At 46.0% G+C, this 13952-nt stretch overlaps 2 protein-coding genes across 5 annotated transcripts in view; one reads left to right on the forward strand and one right to left on the reverse strand.

Annotated features, from left to right (window-relative positions):
• Positions 1 to 519: 519 nt before the first annotated feature.
• LOC135516426 (mitotic spindle assembly checkpoint protein MAD2A-like) lies at positions 520 to 4388 on the forward strand. The gene is made up of 5 exons (XM_064940738.1): positions 520 to 688; positions 968 to 1114; positions 1943 to 2063; positions 2150 to 2253; positions 3697 to 4388. The coding sequence occupies exons 1-5, from the start codon at positions 625 to 627 to the stop codon at positions 3867 to 3869; spliced, it is 609 nt and encodes a 202-aa protein (XP_064796810.1). The 5' UTR covers positions 520 to 624; the 3' UTR covers positions 3870 to 4388.
• A 1408-nt stretch (positions 4389 to 5796) lies between these two features.
• Positions 5797 to 13952, reverse strand: part of LOC135516427 (cGMP-specific 3',5'-cyclic phosphodiesterase-like) — a 111737-nt gene continuing 103581 nt past the window's right edge. For all 4 annotated transcript variants that reach the window (XM_064940741.1, XM_064940740.1, XM_064940739.1 and 1 more), the window contains exons 18-22: positions 13481 to 13558; positions 10698 to 10761; positions 8285 to 8359; positions 7921 to 8004; positions 5797 to 7647 (exon numbers count right to left, since the gene is read on the reverse strand). In XM_064940741.1, the coding sequence (XP_064796813.1) occupies positions 7528 to 7647; positions 7921 to 8004; positions 8285 to 8359; positions 10698 to 10761; positions 13481 to 13558 (421 nt within the window). In that variant the 3' untranslated portion in view covers positions 5797 to 7527. The remainder of the gene's footprint in view (positions 7648 to 7920; positions 8005 to 8284; positions 8360 to 10697; positions 10762 to 13480; positions 13559 to 13952) is intronic.

Raw genomic sequence — 13952 nt, forward strand, 5'->3', positions numbered from 1 at the left:
TGCTGTTTTTAATATGATAACTGATGGTCAATGGGCCCCACCCTGGTCGGTAATTCCACCATGCTTACTACAAGTTTAGATAGCTGTCCGCTAGACTAACTTACAAATTGAAAAAAAAATTGACTGACATGGGCTAATTGAGTGACTGCGGATGCAAAAACAAAATTTCGAAATTGCACCTTGTGTATTTTATTATTCTAACTCTCGACAGTACGTTTTGAATTGGTCTGCAGGCCTACAAAAAGGGGGGCCGCCAGTGACCCATCCCTGCTGTAGATAACACTGTTGTAATAGAGTATGAACAATATTAGAAAGCGTAGGAAGGTTGAGTATGTAAGATTAGAAAAGCTTGTACTTATCGTAACATACTATGCTGTCTGGAGACTACTTTTATAATAGAATCCTTAAGAATGATCAGCAGATTGTAAATCTCCAGGTCTGGTACAACACCGCCCTCTGGCGTCAGAGACGCAACATTGCGGGGTATTAAACCGGATCGGTCGGTTACGCATGCGCGGAAGTTCAACGACCTGCACATTTCAAACCTTGGCGGCGGGTAGAAAAATAAATCTGACCGAGAAGAAAATACAATACAACAAAAGGATATAACTCAAACGTGCAAAGATGACGAGCACACTGAAAGGCATTACCCTGAAAGGCAGCGCTGAGCTTGTGGCCGAGTTTTTCTGTAAGTATTTCACCGACTTTTGCTTTATTTTCGCCTGATCAAAAAGGAAAGACATGCAACTTGAACATGGCGATGGTTATCTCTGCGGAAGCTAGCCATCTAACGTTGTTTACAACCATCGCATCCGTATTTTCCATGACGATAAGTAATATGTATGTCCTTACATGTGAGTTTGCTATGCTAATATATCCATATGTGTGTAATTGTGCCCCTTCATGCATTATTGAGACAACAATATTGTTACAAGCTAACCACCTAACGTTATTTCTGTCCCTGCAGCATTCGGGATCAACAGTATCCTGTACCAGCGAGGACTCTACCCGCCGGAGACGTTCTCCCGAGTCGCCCAGTATGACATGAGCCTTCAACTCACCACTGACACCAAGCTGAAGAACTACCTGACCAACGTTGTGTCACAGCTCAAAGGTGCAGTATGAAATCAACTCAGTTGAATGTAACGCACATGCGCAGAACGTTCTAATAAATGGGGGTCAGAGGTCAACACTGACAGACACTTTATGGCAGGACTATCTAACCTTTGCTCCAGTCACTTGTGTGGCTATTAACCCTATGTTATTTCTCACAAGATCAAATGAGGTGTCATATTTCACAACTTACTGTTGATTTTCTCAATGTTTTCGTTCCCTCAGAGATGCCAGTATGTCTGTTTCTGCTGTAGTTTGGTGTGTAAATTGCAGAGTGGCTGTTTGACTGACTTGTATCTCTGTGTTGCAGAGTGGCTGTTTGACTGACTTGTATCTCTGTGTTGCAGAGTGGCTGTTTGACTGACTTGTATCTCTGTATTGCAGAGTGGCTGTTTGACTGACTTGTATCTCTGTGTTGCAGAGTGGCTGTTTGACTGACTTGTATCTCTGTGTTGCAGAGTGGCTGTTTGACTGACTTGTATCTCTGTGTTGCAGAGTGGCTGTTTGACTGACTTGTATCTCTGTGTTGCAGAGTGGCTGTTTTGACTGACTTGTGTCTCTGTGTTGCAGAGTGGCTGTTTGACTGACTTGTATCTCTGTATTGCAGAGTGGCTGTTTGACTGACTTGTATCTCTGTGTTGCAGAGTGGCTGTTTGACTGACTTGTATCTCTGTGTTGCAGAGTGGCTGTTTGACTGACTTGTATCTCTGTGTTGCAGAGTGGCTGTTTGACTGACTTGTGTCTCTGTGTTGCAGAGTGGCTGTTTGACTGACTTGTGTCTCTGTGTTGCAGAGTGGCTGTTTGACTGACTTGTGTCTCTGTGTTGCAGAGTGGCTGTTTGACTGCACAGTGCAGAAGCTAGTCCTTGTTATCACATGTCTGGAGACGAGTGAGGTGCTGGAACGGTGGCAGTTTGACATTGAGTGTGACAAGAGTGCCAAGGAGATCAGGTACGGGAGGATACTTCAGCAGCAGTGGTACCTGACCACCACAAACACACAGATATGTGACGGCCTTTGTGTGTCTCTTCTCTCAGCGCTCCCAGGGAGAAGTCCATCAAGTCCATCCAGGATGAGATTCGCTCAGTCATCAGACAGATCACCGCCACTGTCACCTTCCTACCCCTGCTGGAGACTGTCTGTGAGTAGTGTGTGTGTGAGAACCAGTGTTTCCATTGGTAGTTAAGGGCCTGCTTTTGGCCAATAAAAAAACAAACATAAAAGCCAACAAATAAGCACATTTCTGGACACTTTGTTGCCAAGCAAATATCCTGATGAAAATAAAAATAAAAACATTTTATAAATCAGTTTTGCCATGCAGAGGTTGGTTCAGGTTGTCTTTCAATCAAATAAGCTCTCTACTCTCCCTGCCTGCCTGTCTGGAGTTGCCTTAGCAATCTGCAACATTCTATCAATTTGTACCTGACCGCAAATGTTCCCGTCTATTGTGTTCGTGACAGACGGTTGTTTACAGGCGGGAAGTGTTCCGGTGTTTTATGACGTTTTGCTAGATTCATCTCCCTAAAAGATCATTTCCAGACGTTTTGCTAGATTCATCTCCCTAAAAGATCATTTCCAGACGTTTTGCTAGATTCATCTCCCTAAAAGATCATTTCCAGACGTTTTGCTAGATTCATCTCCCTAAAAGATCATTTCCAGACGTTTTGCTAGATTCATCTCCCTAAAAGATCATTTCCAGACGTTTTGCTAGATTCATCTCCCTAAAAGATCATTTCCAGACGTTTTGCTAGATTCATCTCCCTAAAAGATCATTTCCAGACGTTTTGCTAGATTCATCTCCCCAAAAGATCATTTCCAGACGTTTTGCTAGATTCATCTCCCTAAAAGATCATTTCCAGACGTTTTGCTAGATTCATCTCCCTAAAAGATCATTTCCAGACGTTTTGCTAGATTCATCTCCCTAAAAGATCATTTCCAGACGTTTTGCTAGATTCATCTCCCTAAAAGATCATTTCCAGACGTTTTGCTAGATTCATCTCCCCAAAAGATCATTTCCAGACGTTTTGCTAGATTCATCTCCCTAAAAGATCATTTCCAGACGTTTTGCTAGATTCATCTCCCCAAAAGATCATTTCCAGACGTTTTGCTAGATTCATCTCCCTAAAAGATCATTTCCAGACGTTTTGCTAGATTCATCTCCCTAAAAGATCATTTCCAGACGTTTTGCTAGATTCATCTCCCTAAAAGATCATTTCCAGACGTTTTGCTAGATTCATCTCCTTAAAAGATCATTTCCAGACGTTTTGCTAGATTCATCTCCCTAAAAGATCATTTCCAGAAGCCATACATGTCCACACAGGAAGGTTATTTAGATAAAGCAATCTTCCTCAAGTAGTTACTTTTTATATTTTATAAAAACAAATCAAGCTCGTTAGTTTTACTAGCTACTGTACCAAGGTTGGAGGCATCTCCAATAATGACAAGCCAGATGGAGGGAGATGTGCAATAAGCTAATGTTCACTTGGAAGGCTCTTTCCTCTCTTCATGACCGGCACATATTCTTCTTAACAGAAATGTTTCTGATGCGCCTTGATAACCCCTGAATTTTGACCCCTCACCCCAGGTGCCTTTGACCTCCTCGTTTACACCGACAAGGACCTAGAGGTGCCCGACAAATGGGAGGAGTCGGGCCCCCAGATCATCGACCAATCGGAGGAGGTTCGTCTGCGTTCCTTCACCACCTCCATCCACAAGGTCAACAGCATGGTGGCCTACAAGAGGGCCAACTCAGCCTAGAGCCTTGACCTCTAACCTGCCGCCCCCTGTACATAGTTATCGCTCAATGCCACATCTTTCCAGCTGAATAGAAAAAAGGAACGTTGGAGATGGACTACAATTGATCTACAAATCATAATCCATAGTAATTTAGGATCCAATGTGATTTGTAGGTCAGCCAGTCTGCAGTCGCCGACTGCCATCTCAAACGCGCACAATGGCTATGATAAATCTATACTGCGCTTTCCTACCTCTGCCACTCATATCTCTCCCTGTATATCTAAAGTCCTTTATACTGATTATTCTGTCGTGTCATTTTCTCTGTGTATTTGGGAGGCCTTGTTCTTCCTGACTCACTGCTTTGATGTAAATATATTGCCTGTCAATGATCACCAATCTCTTTTGGTCCAATGCATTTTACTTCCTTTTGAATTTACCTTGTGATCTATCCAGTACTGAGCCTCGCTGTTTTAGAAGCTAGTGTTTTGTGTGTTGTATTTTTAAGAAATGTTCCTACAATATATAAACGTTTCCATTTGATCATCAAGTCCGTGTTTTACCACTGCGGTGGACCAGGCGGTGGCGACGGAGCCCGGGTTTCAGTCCCGGGTGGATATCCGCCATCTCTCTCTACATGGAAAATGAATGGTTATTTAGACCAGTGTGACGTTATATCCAAACGTTTGCACAGATGACCGAGTACAAAGATAAGAAGCAGTATCCTTTTAATGGGATGTACCATTCAACTTGTCTCACAGTGTTCATCAGGGGGGGGGGGGGGTCAAATCTATTTCTATAGGAGAAACCCTTTCTGAATGTCATCACCTCAGCCTCCACTAACAACCAACAGGTCCCGTGACCTCTATACTGTGGCTGTTCATAGTCATCTTTATAGGTGCAGTGCCTTCACATGCAACACACAGGTCTATCATTGGTGGAGAAGCAACACATGATCTGTTTTGACCAATCAGACAGCAAAGCAACGTGCCTCACTATCGAAGCTCAGGGACAAGTATACAGTTATGGAGACTTCTTTAAGTACACAATACAACTACAGGAACCACATACATCTGCAAGGAGAAAAGTGCTTCAGTTCGGACAAGGTTAAGTCCAATTTTAGTTTCACGTGAATGACAGTGATACAGTCCACATGTCTGTACATGACAACTACTATCGTATATTATGTGTGAATTTAAGAGGTTTGGAAAATGGAAAAGGTCATTTTCTTACAGAAAGGTAGTGAGTGGATGGTTTAGCAGTCCTGTATTGGAAAGAATATAAAAACTAATGAATCCACTTTTACATTTTCCATGAGAAAGAGTATTGTTTCGTATGAAATGCAAAGGACCTTAAGGTGCAAATATATTTTAGGCTTCGGGGGTCAAGTGCTTCCTTCAACTGTAAAGATGCCCCGGTCTTTTACACATTAAACATGTTGAAGAAGGGAACATCAGAAAGGGAGCTGGTCCATTATGGGGGGGGGGGTCAGGGAGCTGGTTCACTAGGAGGGCCTACGGGGGGGGGTCAGGGAGCTGGTCCATTATGAGGGCCTACGGGGGGGTCAGGGAGCTGGTCCATTAGGAGGGTCTACGGGGGGGGGGGGTCAGGGAGCTGGTCCATTATGAGGGCCTACGGGGGGGTCAGGGAGCTGGTCCATTAGGAGGGTCTACGGGGGGGGGGTCAGGGAGCTGGTCCATTAGGAGGGCCTACGGGGGGGGGTCAGGGAGCTGGTCCATTATGGGGAGGGGGTCAGGAAGCTGGTTCACTAGGAGGGCCTACGGGGGGGGGAGGGGGTCAGGGAGCTGGTCCATTATGAGGGCCTACGGGGGGGTCAGGGAGCTGGTCCATTATGAGGGCCTACGGGGGGGTCAGGGAGCTGGTCCATTAGGAGGGCCTACGGGGGGGGGGGGGTCAGGGAGCTGGTCCATTATGAGGGCCTACAGGGGGGGGTCAGGGAGCTGGTCCATTATGAGGGACTACGGGTGGGGTCATCTTTGCATCAGAGGAGGCTGTTGGGACGAGGTATAGGAGGGAGGATGGGCTCGTTGTAATGGCTGAAATGGAGTTAACCATGTGATTTCTATGTGTTTGATACCGTTCCAGTAATTCCATTCCAGCCATTACAACGAGCCCGTCCTCCTGTAGCTCCTCCCACCAACCTCCTCTGCTGCTCCTCCCCGCTCTCTCCACTGGCTTCCAGTTGAAGCTCGCATCCGCTACAAGACCATGGTGCTTGCCTACGGAGCTGTGAGGGGAACGGCACCGCAGTACCTCCAGGCTCTGATCAGGCCCTACACCCAAACAAGGGCACTGCGTTCATCCACCTCTGGCCTGCTCGCCTCCCTACCACTGAGGAAGTACAGTTCCCGCTCAGCCCAGTCAAAACTGTTCGCTGCTCTGGCCCCCCAATGGTGGAACAAACTCCCTCACGACGCCAGGACAGCGGAGTCAATCACCACCTTCCGGAGACACCTGAAACCCCACCTCTTCAAGGAATACCTAGGATAGGATAAAGTAATCCTTCTCACACCCCCCCCTTAAATGATTTAGATGCACTATCGTAAAGTGGCTGTTCCACTGGATGTCAGAAGGTGAATTCACCAATTTGTAAGTCGCTCTGGATAAGAGCGTCTGCCAAATGACTTAAATGTAAATGTAATGTAAATGTCTGTACATACAAAACGGGTTATTTTGGAAATGTGACTCACACCTATCATATCACCGGATGGCAGTGGAATCTTCTAGAACACACGTCTTTGGCTCCTTTACAATTGACAAAATGCAAATAATAACACAATGTGTAAAAATACACGGGTGAATGGATGGTCCAGGAAAGTTTTCAAAGCAGAGACGTGTGTGTTATCAACATGAAACTTGACCTTACAGTATAGAAATTGAATAAATATATAAAACAAATAAATATGAAATAGGTAAGACGAGTGATTGTTACATAAGATGAACGTTCTCTCAAAACCTTTGTGTTGTGAGTGTGTGGTGTGTGAGTTTGCATTGCTATTACTAACAAGCTTATGATTGTGGTGCTTTATGGTGGGTAAAAGTAAGTTGTATCTATACCGTTACATTAATTCCCTTCCAGCCATCGCAATGAGCTAAGACCTGGGTTCAAATAGTAGTTGTAATGTTTCATTGAGCTGCTTGGTACAACGGAACCAATGCAATAGTCTCAAAAGTACAAATCCTGCCCGACCATCTGGCACTCCAGACGGGCTCAAAATATTTGAGAGATTTCAAATCATATTTGAACCCAGGTCTGTCTTTTCTCTGGTGGCATCTTGATCCCTTGGTGCTCAGTAGGCCGATAGTAGCCACAGGCACCCGCCACACACACACACCTTCAGTGTTCTTCCCCCGACTGTGAGAGATATAATATAGTGACTCCTCCTTCATGTAGCAAGTCGACTTTGTGCACAAAAATAAAAATAAAGACTGTGGTAATAAATATAGCTTAGTGTTGATGTTGTCTTCTCATGGTGGTGGAGGGATGGAGCGATAGTACGGATGGAGCGATAGTAGGGATGGAGCGATAGTAGGGATGGAGCGATAGTAGGGATGGAGCGATAGTAGGGATGGAGCGATAGTAGGGATGGAGCGATAGTAGGGATGGAGTGATAGTAGGGATGGAGCGATAGTAGGGATGGAGGAGAGACGTTGAACAGGCCTACACCACTCCGTTGAAGAAGCCTTTGTCACCCTGTTCAGCCAGAATCTTCCAATTCTGTCTGTTCTTCTGGCAGCCCTCGAGTAGTGGGGAACAGGACTCAGACATACTGGCCAGGGTCTGATGTACAGTGAGAGAGACAGACAGACAGACAGAATGAGAGAGTATCTTCCTTGTGTCAATGTCATACATTAACATGATTTTTTTTAAATTCAATTTAGCAGACGCTCTTCTCCAGAGCGACTTAGTAGTGAGTGCAGACCTTTTCATCGAACCCACAACCCGAGCGTTACAAGTGCCATGCTCTACACGGGACTATACATGCTATATGGCCAATAAAATGATCCCTAAACATGACTAATAAAGACCTATCAAATCATGTCATAGCTTCACCTCATACAGCTGTGTGCAGATGGCATCAATGAACGACACCTGCATGCTCGGAATCTTATCCTGCTTGTCCCGATTCATCAGATCCTACAAAAGAAAAACATCTTTACAAAACCTAGTTAAGTCCAAATGTCATTTGCTCCCACATTGACATCTGGCTTTGCTTGCCAACTAGTAAAAACCTGGCTTGGCACAAAGCCAACATGTGCACATGCCAAGATATTAAAATCAGAATCTTGGAGCCTTGTAAGTAAATATGACGAAACCCTGATTTCCAATGGCAATGGATCAACTGCAGCAGTGTAATAGTATAATCGTACATACCAGAAGACAGTAACGATGGCAGGGAACAAGAAGACGCGCTTACTGTTGGCTCAATGTTGAGTTCTTCTCTCTCCTTGTCCCCTTGCTCAAAGAACTCTGTAGCCACCAATGTGGCTATCTGTAAGAGAAGGTGGAGAGAGACAAGACAGAAAGAAAGCTTTTAAAAGGGCCTCAATGTGGTCTGTTGTTTCAATTGGGGTAAAGGGACACATTGGATTAGGAATCTTGTAGTCTGGACAGCCACAAAGTCTGGTCTGTTAGACTCTAACCCTATGATTGTATCTGAATAAATACTTTAGGCAATCCGTTGTCCAGGGTTTTTAAACATTCATGTCTTTTGCAGGTATCTAGGAATTAGTGTTTCAATTAATGTGATGTTTCAATTAATGTGATACGACCAGGGGGTTTCAAGTTGGGTAGACAGCCTCCTGTTGTGTGAAGACAAAGATGCACATATCCACGGCCAATTGTAGCAGACACCCTGCAATAGCACTCAGTATCCTACAAAGTGTTCCCTGACGTTTGTAGCATGGGAATAATGCAGGAGAGAAATAGTGAAAGAGAGAAAAAGAGAGTTCTGCTAACTGAGCAGCAATCGTACTGCGTTGATGGACTCTTTCTCTTTACAAAGGATAAATGAAGATTGACTACAGCCTCAGGTTCCCAATCAAGGAAGTGTGTGTGTGTGTGTGGTAGCCATCTGCAGAAGACTGATTGGAGCTGTGTAATTAAGCCTAGAGAGCCGGAGGGGGGGTTCAGGGAGAGGAGGAGAGAAAGGGGGAGAAGGAGAGAGGAGGAGAGAAAGGGGGAGAAGGAGAGAGGAGGAGAGAAAGGGGGAGGAGAGAATTGGGGAGAAGGAGAGAGGAGGAGAGAAAGGGGGAGGAGAGAGGAGGAGAGAAAGGGGGAGAAGGAGAGATGAGGAGAGAAAGGGGGAGAAGGAGAGAGGAGGAGAAGACACATTTATGTACATTTCAGCTTGGCTGATGTAGTATCCACTCTAATAAAAAGATCTACTGAGCTCAACGAAAACTTTGTATGTGTGTGAAAGAGGATTTGTGTGTGTGTGCACAGATTCCCCATGTGTGTGTGTGTGTGCGTGCACAGATTCCCCATGTGTGTGTGTGTGTGCACAGATTCCCCATGTGTGTGTGTATGTGCACAGATTCCCCATGTGTGTGTGTGTATGTGCACAGATTTCCCATGTGTGTGTGTGTATGTGCACAGATTCCCCATGTGTGTGTGTGTATGTGCACAGATTCCCCATGTGTGTGTGTGCGTGCACAGATTCCCCATGTGTGTGTGTGTGTGTGCACAGATTCCCCATGTGTGTGTGTGTATGTGCACATATGCCCCATGTGTGTGTGTGTGTGCACAGATTCCCCATGTGTGTGTGTGTGTGCACAGATTTCCTATGTGTGTGTGTGCACAGATTTCCTATGTGTGTGTATGTGCACAGATTCCCCATGTGTGTGTATGTGTGCGTGCACAGATTCCCCATGTGTGTGTGTGTGTGCGTGCACAGATTCCCCATGTGTGTGTGTGTGTGCGTGCACAGATTCCCCATATGTGTGTGTGTGTGTGTGCACAGATTCCTCATGTGTGTGTGTGTGTGCGTGCACAGATTCCCCATGTGTGTGTGTGTGTGCACAGATTCCCCATGTGTGTGTGTATGTGCACAGATTTCCTATGTGTGTGTATGTGTGCTGGAGGTGCAGATGTATTCACCAGCTCTGTCAGTTCTGTATGTATTATGTGAGGACCTGAGGAGAGGATCGGTCTAGAACAGGTTTCTGGGTCTAGAGCTGAGTCTGGGTCTAGAGCTGAGTCTGGGTTAGAACAGGTTTCTGGGTCTAGAGCTGAGTCTGGGCTTAGAACAGGTTTCTGGGTCTAGAGCTGAGTCTGGGTCTCGAACAGGTTTCTGGGTCTAGAGCTGATATGGGTCTAGAACAGGTTTCTGGGACTAGAGCTGATATGGGTCTAGAACAGGTTTCTGGGTCTAGAGCTGATAAGGGTCTAGAACAGGTTTCTGGGTCTAGAGCTGAGTCTGGGTCTAGAGCTGAGTGTCTATCCTCCTCTAAGAAGAGTTCTAGAGCTCTTTGATCACAAACACACAAACGGTTAGAGACTTGTCAGAACCTCTCCTTCCATTGCACCTAGGGAGCTTGATGAGGAACTGGAGGAAGAGACTTACACAGGGATGTTGAAATGACACCAGGAGAAGAAGAGAGACAGAGACAGAAAGAGAACAGAATCTAAGGGGTGAAAAGAAAATGGAGAGGTACTGAAAAAGGATGAGAACAATGAGAGCTGTGTGAGTGAAAAATGAAACGCTTGAAAGAATATCAAAGGAGATAGCAGTAACAAGAACACAGTAACAAGAACACAGTAACAAGAACACAGTTGAGTTTATGAAGTGAGTCTTGAGGCTCGTGAATGTGATCCCACTTTTCACTTACCCTCTTCTGTACTGGCCAGGGCTTGGTAATGGCAGAGATGTCACATGCAGTCATCAGCATTGACCTACAGCAGGTGATACACAAGCATATTGTTGGACAAGCAAGGCAAGAGAGTGGGTTATGTTGAACCATTACGCTCAGCATCACTCCATCAAGGGAAATATTGTTTCTAACAAAGTTATCTACATAGATTTCAGCATGTGTAGATAATCAGAATTCATGTAAATAGCTTATGGGGTAAGTTGAACTGAGGGACAGGGTGAGTTGAACTGAGGGACAGGGTGAGTTGAACTGAGGGTCAGGGTAAGTTGAACTGAGGGACAGGGTGAGTTGAACTGAGGGACAGGGTAAGTTGAACTGAGGGACAGGGTAAGTTGAACTGAGGGACAGGGTAAGTTGAACTGAGGGTCAGGGTGAGTTGAACTGAGGGACAGGGTAAGTTGAACTGAGGGACAGGGTGAGTTGAACTGAGGGACAGGGTAAGTTGAACTGAGGGTCAGGGTGAGTTGAACTGAGGGACAGGGTAAGTTGAACTGAGGGACAGGGTGAGTTGAACTGAGGGACAGGGTAAGTTGAACTGAGGGACAGGGTGAGTTGAACTGAGGGACAGGGTAAGTTGAACTGAGGGACAGGGTAAGTTGAACTGAGGGACAGGGTAAGTTGAACTGAGGGACAGGGTGAGTTGAACTGAGGGACAGGGTAAGTTGAACTGAGGGACAGGGTAAGTTGAACTGAGGGACAGGGTGAGTTGAACTGAGGGACAGGGTAAGTTGAACTGAGGGACAGGGTAAGTTGAACTGAGGGACAGGGTAAGTTGAACTGAGGGACAGGGTAAGTTGAACTGAGGGACAGGGTGAGTTGAACTGAGGGACAGGGTAAGTTGAACTGAGGGACAGGGTAAGTTGAACTGAGGGACAGGGTGAGTTGAACTGAGGGACAGGGTAAGTTGAACTGAGGGACAGGGTAAGTTGAACTGAGGGACAGGGTGAGTTGAACTGAGGGACAGGGTGAGTTGAACTGAGGGACTGGGTGAGTTGAACTGAGGGACAGGGTAAGTTGAACTGAGGGACAGGGTGAGTTGAACTGAGGGACAGGGTAAGTTGAACTGAGGGACAGGGTAAGTTGAACTGAGGGACAGGGTAAGTTGAACTGAGGGACAGGGTGAGTTGAACTGAGGGACAGGGTAAGTTGAACTGAGGGACAGGGTAAGTTGAACTGAGGGACAGGGTGAGTTGAACTGAGGGACAGGGTGAGTTGAACTGAGGGACTGGGTGAGTTGAACTGAGGGACAGGGTAAGTTGAACTGAGGGACAGGGTGAGTTGAACTGAGGGACAGGGTAAGTTGAACTGAGGGACAGGGTAAGTTGAACTGAGGGACAGGGTAAGTTGAACTGAGGGACAGGGTAAGTTGAACTGAGGGACAGGGTAAGTTGAACTGAGGGTCAGGGTGAGTTGAACTGAGGGTCAGGGTGAGTTGAACTGAGGGACAGGGTAAGTTGAACTGAGGGACAGGGTGAGTTGAACTGAGGGTCAGGGTGAGTTGAACTGAGGGACAGGGTAAGTTGAACTGAGGGACAGGGTGAGTTGAACTGAGGGTCAGGGTGAGTTGAACTGAGGGACAGGGTAAGTTGAACTGAGGGACAGGGTAAGTTGAACTGAGGGTCAGGGTGAGTTGAACTGAGGGACAGGGTAAGTTGAACTGAGGGACAGGGTAAGTTGAACTGAGGGACAGGGTAAGTTGAACTGAGGGACAGGGTAAGTTGAACTGAGGGTCAGGGTGAGTTGAACTGAGGGACAGGGTAAGTTGAACTGAGGGACAGGGTAAGTTGAACTGAGGGACAGGGTAAGTTGAACTGAGGGACAGGGTAAGTTGAACTGAGGGACAGGGTAAGTTGAACTGAGGGACAGGGTAAGTTGAACTGAGGGACAGGGTAAGTTGAACTGAGGGACAGGGTAAGTTGAACTGAGGGACAGGGTAAGTTGAACTGAGGGACAGGGTAAGTTGAACTGAGGGACAGGGTAAGTTGAACTGAGGGACAGGGTAAGTTGAACTGAGGGTCAGGGTGAGTTGAACTGAGGGACAGGGTAAGTTGAACTGAGGGACAGGGTAAGTTGAACTGAGGGACAGGGTAAGTTGAACTGAGGGACAGGGTAAGTTGAACTGAGGGACAGGGTAAGTTGAACTGAGGGACAGGGTAAGTTGAACTGAGGGACAGGGTAAGTTGAACTGAGGGACAGGGTAAGTTGAACTGAGGGACAGGGTAAGTTGAACTGAGGGACAGGGTAAGTTGAACTGAGGGACAGGGTAAGTTGAACTGAGGGACAGGGTAAGTTGAACTGAGGGACAGGGTAAGTTGAGCATCCTACACATTTCTGTACTGAATGAAATATGACCACAACCTTTTTAAAACCATGTCTATCTTTATTTCCCAAACACAATTCAACACGATCACAATCACTTTTTTTTTTGGTCTTCTAATAATTTTCAGCATATTTTAACATAGGCTGAACACCTAATAAAGACTTTGTACTGTTTTAAAGGGATACGTCGAGATGTTGACAATGAGGCCCTTTTCCTACTTCCCCAAAGTCAGATGAACTCGTGGATCCATGTTTATATCTCTGAGTCCAGTATGAAGGACATGTTCGCGAGCCAATGCTAACTAACATTAGCACAATGACTGCAAGCCTATGGGAATCTACTAGACTTGATCCCAACCTTGAAAGACGCACAACCAAGCTGTCCCCAGGTGAATATGTATATGCATATTGTGTCCACTAACCTCAGCAAGTCTTTATGATAGTCATCGTCCCAGACAAATTGGCTGTTCTTGGTCAGTTCAAAGAACTCTCCTCTCCTCCTGAAAAGATAGGCAGTAAATTTGATATCTGTCTTTCTCCCCGTCTGCCTGCAGTCTAGTCAAACGCCCACACTTCAGACAAGGAGAGGGAGGGGAAGAGAAGAGAAGAGAGAGAGGGGGAAGAGCTGAGATTAGGCGATAAGGAGAGAGAGAGAGAGAGAGAGAGAGAGAGAGAGAGAGAGAGAAGAACTGAGATTAGGAGATAAGGAGAGAGAGAGAGAGAGAGAGAGAGAGAGAGAGAGAGAGAGAGAGAGACAGAGAGAGAGAGAGAGAGAGAGAGAGAGAGAGAGAGAGAAGAGCTGAGATTAGGAGATAAGGAGAGAGAGTTGTGAAAAATAGAAAGTGTTAGGGGGAGGATAGAGAGATATAGTCAATTACTGTTCAGTACATTATT

Source organism: Oncorhynchus masou, chromosome 27 (assembly GCF_036934945.1).
Source record: "Oncorhynchus masou masou isolate Uvic2021 chromosome 27, UVic_Omas_1.1, whole genome shotgun sequence".
In the NCBI taxonomy this organism is placed as follows: Eukaryota; Metazoa; Chordata; class Actinopteri; order Salmoniformes; family Salmonidae; genus Oncorhynchus; species Oncorhynchus masou.